The sequence below is a fragment of the Geospiza fortis genome, unplaced genomic scaffold, assembly GCF_000277835.1.
Source record: "Geospiza fortis unplaced genomic scaffold, GeoFor_1.0 scaffold346, whole genome shotgun sequence".
In the NCBI taxonomy this organism is placed as follows: Eukaryota; Metazoa; Chordata; class Aves; order Passeriformes; family Thraupidae; genus Geospiza; species Geospiza fortis.
The window spans coordinates 2699702-2709341 of NW_005054361.1; the positions used below are offsets into that span (position 1 = coordinate 2699702).

A 9640-nucleotide genomic window follows, 5' to 3' on the forward strand; every position below is an offset into this window, starting at 1 on the left:
CCTGCTGAAACTTCCCTTTCATGCAGCCAAGTACGAAACCTGAGCAGCCAGTGGCAGGGAGCAGCCAGCTGGAGCAGGGGCTGAACTGCCCCTCACAGCCTCCTCCTGGTGAAGTGAGGAGTGAAAGCAGAACATTGTCCAGCAGAACTGGTGGCCAGAGATGGGGAGAAGACTTCAAGGACAAGACTTCACAGGACAGAAGCCATTTCACTTGCTGAATGATACAAAAAAGCAATTTGAGAAGCAAAACTGAGAATTGGTCCCACAGTAACAGTTTTGGGCTACTCAAAGGGAGAGCATTGATCTGGGCCAAGTCATTTCATGTTCTGTATTAATCTTGCCTTGCAGAAACCTATTTTTAATCCATCATTTAAGCTTCGTTCACCCTTACTATTCCCCTAACACTGTTAGAGTCTGCAATCTAGCACTTGACAGGGTAGGAAAGTATTGCCATTTTGCTTCAAAATGCTGTGTTTTCCTTCCTAAGGGGGAAAGGAAAGTCCCAGAGAGGAGAAGAGGGTATAAGGAAACTTGATTCAGCGGCACCAGAAGTCTAAACACACAAGATAAATAAAACAGTGGGGAAGTGGAAATGTGGTCAAAGCCACAGCATTCAATTGGTGGTAGTCCCTAGTCACCAGATTGCTAGGTTTTTGATAAATTGAAAGGAATTTTCTGTTCCTTTGAAGGGAGCACTATACATGCCTTCTTTTGAGGCTGTTTGATCTTCAGGAAATAATTCTAGGTTTATTGGGCTGAAGTGTAGCAGCTGTAGGTCCATTGTGTAGTATGGTTAAAACACTTATACAGGAAAAAAGAGCCATTCTTGTCCTTGCTCATATAAAAGAGTTTTGGAGCTCAGACTGGAAGTGGGACAGTAAAGGGGTCACCCCAGCTGGTGCTCAGGCAGTACTGGAGTCACAGAAAGGATGCAGTCCACTTGACAGATGTTTTGCTTAGAAATACCTTTATTTTATAAAGCCACAGTTTGTTCTGTAAAGTTTTACCACACTTATAAAAAAGGGGCTGACAATTCTGAGGGACAAAAGAAAAGCTGAAAACATTTCTTGTAGTTCAGGGTTACACAAAGGTTATATTTATAATATATATATATTTATTTATAATTTGGAGACAGTAGAGATGAAACTGCAGTACGGGGGCAGCTGTGGGGTCATATTTCAGAGACTTGCTCGTGTCCCACGAACAGTGTTTCCTGACAGAAGGGGTTCACCAGGACCATCCCGCTGTCCCGGTAGTCACCGTTGGCTGGGGAGCGCGGCTCCGACAGGTGGTCCTGGGGAAAAACAAAGAGGCAGACTGAGCACTTCACACCCTTCACCCTCCATGGGCACACAGGGCATTCCTCCCAATCCCCCAAAGGTGCCTGAATGTTGTGGGCTGTGACTCTGGAGAGCCGGGTTTGGTGAGCTGGCTTTTCCATTTGTCAGGCAGGAGGAGCTGTGAGTGAAAAGCTCCTCTGAGGGTCTGCTGATTCTTTCTCAGCCTGGGGTCCCAGAGGTCAGCTGCACCAAACTTCCAATCCCTTTGGAACTTTCACATTTCTTTAATTTATTTTTTTTTTCACTTTATTGACTCATTGCAATTGTTTCCTGTCTCTCAGATGGGCTTGACTCCTTAAAGGTGCATTTTCAACTTTTTTTTAAGGTTAGAGAGCCACACATATAGGTCCAAGCCACCCAAGCATGCCCCAGTTCAGTTATATTCTGATCAGGTTTAAATGACTCAGCCTTTGAAGACCACCCTGTATGTGAATAGGCCTGACTTTTGATTCTGGACAAGCCAGACCAGGTCCTGCCTTAGCTTGAGCAACATGATTGCCAGCAAGGTGGGGTTAATGAAGCGACTGTATGTCTAATCACATCTCAGAGGTTCCTTTCTAAACTTTTTCTTTTTTAAATTTAGTCACATGAGTTAGTCAGCTAGCTGATCTGAAAATCATTTTAGCATAAACGCAGACTCTCCACTGTTTCTAGGTTTTAGAACTGAACTGAATTATTCTCTGTCTCTGAGGCCAGGGAATAGATTTCTGTCAGTAGGATCACCTGCTCATGTGTGAATAATCCCACCAAACCAGTCAGATCCCTTAAGTAAAGGCTGATGAATGTACACCCCACTCCCCCACATACTGATGTTCTGATTACTTTTGTAGTGAGAACACTCATTCCCTGAACTAGTATTTGAGAAATTACAGGCAGCTCCTGAGACATAAAAATACACAATTTCTTTGTTTTATTAACTCCCACCAGCCTCCTTTTTTTATGCTGCATGGCACATGCACAGTAGTCTGACTGTCAGTAATGAGCCAGCCCAAAGGGCTCTCCTTAAGCCACCATGGCATGGCTTGACATTGGCTGTAGGCTCACAAGGAAGAGAAACCCAGGAACAAATTCTCTAAGAGGTGGTTAACACCCATCCCCACACAGCAATTTGGAACACATCTGCAGTGGCTGGGAATAGGATGGCAATCCAGTTTTGCTGAGATATTTATCCCATCTAATACATGTGTAGGAGGGAGTCCTTCCCTAATAGCTGCTCCCCTGAACATGTGTAGGGATTTCAAGGCTTTATTCATATGACTTCCTCTCCCCTCCTCCCAGCATGGCTTCAGTTCCAGTTTTCAGACACCAGCTCTGCAAGTGAGGTACCTCTGAAGTCTCCAGTGACTGGATCTCTCTTGGTAACTCTACAGCATGCCTGTTGAAGTAGTCCATGGTAATAGCATTATTCCAATAGCTCAGGTTGTTCTCTGGGTTAGATGTCTTCTTCTTCCTTCTCATGCAGCACACTGTCAGCAGAACTGCTGTTAATAGAAACATGCCAAAAATGTGGTTATTTCCTTTCAATAAGGACTCATCAGTACCATGGATTTGTACTTTATGTTTCTTAAGGGGAGGGCTGGTGACCTGCATTCATATGCTTCAGTCTCAGTCAGTCCCAGCTCTCTGCTAGCAAACCCTACACAATTATGTCAGATATGGGCCAAGCAGATGAGGCTTTGGGCTTGGCAGAATATGCAGATTTTGCTTTCTTATTGATGTGAGTGTGTAATCTTCAAGATGTGGCTGGCTGATTAATGAAAAGCTTTGTTGTTGTAACTGATGGCAATTTATTACCTAAGCAGGGATTTATAGACCCTCTAGGAGAGAGGGCATTCCTCAGGGACTAAGATGCTTCTGTGGGGATCTTTTCTGCATCTGGTGTGTTCAGAGGCTGCAGGGATGAGCACATTAGCAAGTGGGCAGTGAGAGATACCTGTCCTACTTCAAATAGCAAGTTCATAAATGCCACAGCTGTGTGGCTTCAATACCAAAAGCTTCTGTCCTGAAGTGCCACTGATCCCTGCCTCTGTTGCCTGCCATTTGTAACTTGGATTTTGGTTTGTGACCATGTTCCAACACATCAGCAACCAGCCAGAGGAACAGATGGGTTCCTGAGTAGGATGAGAGAGGGGTAAGGTGGTGTGGAGATCCCCTGTGGCACCAGTCTCACATACCTTACACTTCCAGGATAGTGTTAATGCCAGAGCTGGGGTTTTCCTGCCTGTCTCCATCAGCTGTGGGATGTGGAATCTACTGGTAAGAACAGGTAAACCTGTTCCCCCATGTTTGCCTGGGCATTGGGTAATGTCAGAGAGTGGTTTTTTCCCTCACTTTCAGAGCATACTTAAGCTTTTACAGTCTGAAATATCTGAACTTAAAGCAGAGCAGCTAGGCAAGACAAAGTGACCAGCAAGTGAAACTCCTCATGTTCAGGAGTCTGTCTGGTCCCAGGGCCACAGGAATCCCCAGGCCTCAGAAATGCCCAGGTAATTCTCTCCCAGCAGGCAGCTGAACACAAGGCTGGCTGAGTGTTATTTTCTGGAATTGCTTTCAGTTTATCCATCTCTGTTGCCATTCAGATGGGTAACCTTGGCTACTTTAGGAGAGACAGGCAAAGCCACAGCAGCAGACTTACTGCTCCCACCAGCCCTGGCTCAGGCAGAAGCTGGGATGTGTGAAAGGGTTTGCTCTGAGCCTTAATGTGTGAGCTCTGTCTGCTCCCCTTACACCTGTGGAATTCATTGGCCAGTTGTGTTTGTAATCTACCTGATTTATACAGCACATGTATTTGCTTTGATTTGTACCTGTGAAATAGGAAATGCCCTGCTGTAAATTCCCTCTATCATTTCTAAATCCCTCATGGTAGAAGAGAAGAGAGAAAATATTCATGAAGCAGAAAAATATATTATTTCCTCAGCTACAGGCAAAATTATGTATTAGAATGATAACTCAGAGGAAAGCAAAGACTGCAGAGAGATCACTGCTGCTATGTATGTTTTGACAAACATTTCAGCTACCCATGTGCCATGGATCTAATTCCTTATCCCATCTACCACATAAAAATAGCAACAGAAAAGTGCAAGGCTAGAGCTCTATTTAAAAAAAGAAAATAAACTACTAAGAATAATGATAATAAAAAAAATCAATGTCTTTCAGTTCAGGCAGTTCTGTCACTAACAACTTCATTTGCTGACAGCCCAATAGTCTGAATCCTGCTGCTGCACCTCATGGTGCAGAACTGCTGAACTGGGGTGCAGAACCCCCTCAGAACTGCTCTCCCTGCCTGGGGAAATGCCTGTCCTCCTGAAGGGCTGCACCTTTCATCCCTACTTTGGCTGCTGCCCTCTCCATGTCCCAGCCCAGCCTGCAGGCTTGGGCAAATTAGAAAGTGATGCAGGACTTGCATTTAGTCCTCACCACTGCTGGTGAGAGCCAACAGTCCTTGGAGCTTTTCAGTATCCAGCAACAAGAGATCCATCCCTAAGGCACAGAGCATTTCTGAAGGCGCCTGAGGATGTGAAAGCCCCAGTAAAGTCAACTCAGTGCAAATATTTTTTTGAGAGCCTGAGGTTTTACGGCTTATAAAATATTGTGGTTGCTGACAGAGAAGTATCAAATTTGGGGTTTGGGGGCTGGAAAGCCAGTGACACTGAGTTGAGAGAGATCCCAGCTTCTTCCAGCAGGAAATGGCCTTGCCATGTGTAGATACATACAGCAATAATTCTTCCTCTCTTAATTACACTCTTGCCCTCCAAGAGTGGTGAACACACAAGAAAATGGATGGAAGAGCATGGAAAATGGGTTCCCGAGCTTCCACAAATATACATTCCAGCAGAAGGATGTCTACGTAAGCTGCCCCAATTCAAAGCGGAGGAGACCTCATTTAAGAGGGTGAGTGAGGACAGCAGGGCTGGAATGGGGCTAGTCCCTCTTCATCTTATATTAACTGCCCTCTTCGCAGAATCATAGAATCATTTAAGTTGGAAAAGACTTTAAGGAGTGTTGAGTCCAACCATTAACTTAACACTGCCAGATCCACCACTAAGTGCCACATCTACCACATAACATGCCATATTTTTTATATTCCTAGATATCCTTTTGTTCCCATAATTAGAATTACATCTATTACAGAAAAAGTCTTCCAGACAGACAACTTTGTTGGCCAGGGAAGCCATATCAGGTGGATGAAATACACAGAGGGCAGAGATGGTTTGGAAGGCACAAATGGCAGTACTGACAACAGCAGAGCTGAAGAGAGAACTAGTAGCTGCCCCACGCTGCTTATCTATCCTGGTATATTGTGTGGTTAACTCTTCCCTGGCAAGCAATCCTCTGGTTGCTTTCTGGGAGTCAGGAAAGCTCAGCTAACTTCCCTTTGCCTGCTCAATGTTCAAGTCAACAGCAAGTACCATGAGAAGGACATGTCAGTGTTGTTCTCCTTGTGTCAGCCTAAAGTCCCTTGATGTTAGGAAATATCAGGGGTCTCTGGAGGTTCAGAGATTCTGGAAGCATTTCTAACCCATGTCTTTTCACATGTTAAGCGGCTGAGTTGCTGATGAACTCTGGCTCTGACACTGGACATTCTTTGGCCATAGGGCAAGTTACATCTGCATTATCTGTCACTCCTCCTATGACATAAAACATCCCACAAATGGGAGAAACAAGATTCTCACAGATTTACAAGTTTCTAGGCTGGTGGGAACATGTCCATCACCTACTGTCACCCATCCAGCACCCACACACCAGGAGACTTTCACCTGTATAATCTGTATTTAAGAGAAAGCACATCTCTTAGGAAAGTACTCAGCTTTATTTAAGGATACAGAGTGACCAGATATCCACCCCATTCCCACAAATTTCATTTCAATGTTTAATTTCTATTGTGGGGACATGCTTCCATTACTCTTGTGTAAATACCTTCACCTTCAACCATCACTTCCTCCATGTTCTTTTGCTTTTTTTATTAAAAACTTCCATTATGCTGTCAGAAATCTCTCCTATATATGTAGGCTTCAGCCTCTTTTTGTGCTACATCATGGCACAAGTGGAACTATGTTGCATTTCTCCACTCCTCATTCCATGTCTCTTTTCTAATCTTCTGATTTTTTTTTAATCTAACCCACTATGATTATATATCACATCCAATCCAGCTTCATTAAAGCAGTGTAATGAGATCATACCAATTCCCTACAGTTTTCTGAGTCTTTCCCTTCAACTCACTAAAATATTTTACCAATCTTACACAGCTGCTGCTCCCTTCCCCCACTTTCCAGCCCCCACACAAAACACAGTGTTAACAGACCTGAAATTGTAAGCACTTAAAAGTCATGCAATATCCAGGGTGAAGGATCTTCATTTACTTCTCCCTATGCCGGCCGAGTACAACATAATCTAAGTTTAAAGAACCCTTCCCTCAATGACTAAAAGTGCTTTTTCTGTATTTCTTTCCATTTCCCTGGAAAGCAAGCATAGGTTTTGTGATGGAGAAGGTGAGTGAGGTAATTTTGGAAAGCATTCCAGTGCATGAAATGTAAGCTAAGTGAGGTTAGGCCCAAGGCAATTCTTCACATATTCTCTGAGTTCTGCTGATGCCTGTGCTGAGAGGCTCAGCCTTCCTCTCATGTTCTCCTGTGTCAGCAGAACTGAATGGATAAATTGACTCCTGTGCATCTGATTTGCAAGTTCCTGTTCTCCCACATTTTATTTTGTCATTCTGTAGTTCCAGTGACGCAAGGACCAGGAGCCCAAGGACTGGAACAGTGGGTTTTAAAATGAGCTCATATTGTTCTTGTTCTGCATTGCAGAACATCTACACATGTACAGCAGCATGTGCACAAAAATGTTCAAGGCTGCCTGAAGGACACTGCAAACCCAACTCAAACTGTGACATGAAGAAAATAATGACATCACTGTTATATATGATTTTGCTATTCTGGGAAAGGGAATGATACAGAATCCTTTGTTTTTGCAGCCCTCTTATGGCATTAGCAAGATTACTGTCATTATTTATACCATTAAACTGAGCTGCCAAAAGGTGAAATGATTTCCCTAGGTTCATGCAGCAGACATGGCTTGTGCATTCCTACTCAAAGCATCATTCTTCTGGCTAGCAGTTTCAGGGATTGCAGTGGGACTCAGAAATCTGTGCATCTGTAAAGAAGTATGAATTGTAAGGGTGGGAAGCTAAATCCCAGCTCTTATTTAATCAGAGGAGTTTTTGAGGCACAGATCTTCAGGCTTGTGTTCCAGCCCCTCAGCTGTGCCACCATCACTGGCTGGGGGGCCCTGCCAGTCCTCAGTGGGGCTCAGATGTCAGAGCACAGTGCTGCTGAACAAACACTCTGCCGCTTCCTGCCCTTAGGTGCAAATCCCCACAGCAGGGATGGGCCAGCAAGGAAACCCCAGCAGGGTCTGTCCTCTGTGAGGAGAAGTGCTGCATCCCAAGCACTTCCTCCAGTGGGGATGAGGAGCCAAAGGCTCCTGTGATTGCTCTCTAGCAAGTCACTTCCCCTGCTATAGAAGCTCAAATGCCCAGAGGTTTTCATGTAACAGGTGCCTGTCACTAGATGTGTGACAGCAAGCAGCGTGCAGGGATCCGAGAGGGACATCTTTGCAGTATTGTGATGTGTTTTCCCTTCCAAGGATTTTTGGGTAGTGCAAGCTGTGCCCAGAAGCCCTCCAAAGAAAGCTTTTCCAGCCTCCTTGTAACTCCTCACACAGAGGAGAGATTATATGGAAAGACACAAGGGCTCCTGGCAGAGGAGAGATGCTCTGGTCACTGCACAGCTCTTCAAAGGCTCTGGGAAAACAGGAGGTCAGCGAGCTGCCTCGGCTCCGGGCACCCCTCATTAGCAGGACAAGGGAGCCGAGTTAATTGGATTCCTGCAGCTCTGCAGCCTCATGCACAGGCTCTGGATTACCTTTCCTCACCTCTTTCCATGTTTTTCCAGGGACTGTGGCTAACTTCCCTGCCTTGAGGCTGTCTCTCTGCCTGGTGCTGAAGGTGCCAGCCTGAGCACAGAGCCACCAGCCCACAGCTGTAAGGGATCCTCAGTGACTTCCCCCGTGGCTTGATCCCTCCTAAGGCAGCTCAGCTATTTAACAGCACGGGATTGTGCCTCTATAGCCTTTCAGCATCCCAAGGCAGGAGCACAACAATTTTTCTCAATCCGTGCCCACAACAACCGAGAGAGCCTCTCTTGGAAAACTTCTTTGCTGTTTGAAGACGAAATGAACCCCAAATATCTGTTCTTCGTGCTTCTCCCGGCATCAGCCCGCTCTAGGCCGGAGGAGAGGAGCGTGTGCCAGCGCGGGCCGCCTGAGCCCCGCTTGTGCCCGGGAGGTGGCGACAGTCCCCTTCGCACCGCGCACAGCGCGGCCCGTGCGCCTCGCACCGCGCACCGCGCCCGCAACAAAGAGTGCCTCTGGTGCGCGACACGCTTTGGACAGCCAAACGTCGGGATGGAATCGATTTCCTAGATCTAAAGCCAGATCACCCCCCAAAAAATACCATTTAAATGCCTGCCTGCCGTTCGTTTCAGCTCTGAAATAGATCTGAGGATCCCTGGATTTTAAAAGGGGAGTCCCAATGAAGGCCATCCTCAGGAATCTGGTCTTGAGAGCAAGACTTAAATGCTTGAATTATTTAAACACTCAGTTGTATTAGAGCTGATACAGATAACCTTCAAAATAGCATTTAACTTTTTTTTTTTGAAAATGTAGCTTATGAATACAAGAACCAGAATAGGCAGTCACATGAACAAATGGCACAAAAGTGAAGAAAAGTGCTAACATGCTATCATTATTATTCAGCTCATATATGGCACCCTGCACGCAGAGACCAGTTTACCCACTGGCTATACTTCCCACGCTCGTGTTATATGGTTTTATACTTCTTATTTTGTATTTAGATGCTTTCTATCCAGCTCAGCTTTCTTTATGGATATTGGCCCAAAATGTAATTCTTGGCAAAATTTATTTGATCCTCTAGTTCTACTGATGGGCAGACAAGGCATAGTTCATCAAATCATCAAATATTGCTGCTTCTGACCACATGCTTGCTAAGTGCCAGTTTCTCCTCTCCATCTTGCAGAGAAATGCACATGCAAATTCTGCTTTGGTTCCTCTTTGATTTCCCATCTTTTAGCCTTAATCTTTGTTCTCGCTTGTGGTTTTAACAAGTTGGGAATAGCAGAATTGATGGTCCCAGAGGTGTGAATCTAACAAACATGCTGACCCAATCCAATAATTTGCAGCTGCTGAAAGGATTAGTATGGTCCCCTCTCCAGGTCTGCATTCCT

At 45.2% G+C, this 9640-nt stretch overlaps 1 protein-coding gene across 5 annotated transcripts in view; it reads right to left on the reverse strand.

The window, feature by feature from the left end:
- Positions 1-950: 950 nt before the first annotated feature.
- Positions 951-9640, reverse strand: part of TMEM108 (transmembrane protein 108) — a 162215-nt gene continuing 153525 nt past the window's right edge. For all 5 annotated transcript variants that reach the window (XM_031059398.1, XM_031059397.1, XM_031059395.1 and 2 more), the window contains 2 exons: positions 2667-2821; positions 951-1294 (listed from right to left, as the gene is read on the reverse strand). In XM_031059398.1, the coding sequence (XP_030915258.1) occupies positions 1172-1294; positions 2667-2821 (278 nt within the window). In that variant the 3' untranslated portion in view covers positions 951-1171. The remainder of the gene's footprint in view (positions 1295-2666; positions 2822-9640) is intronic.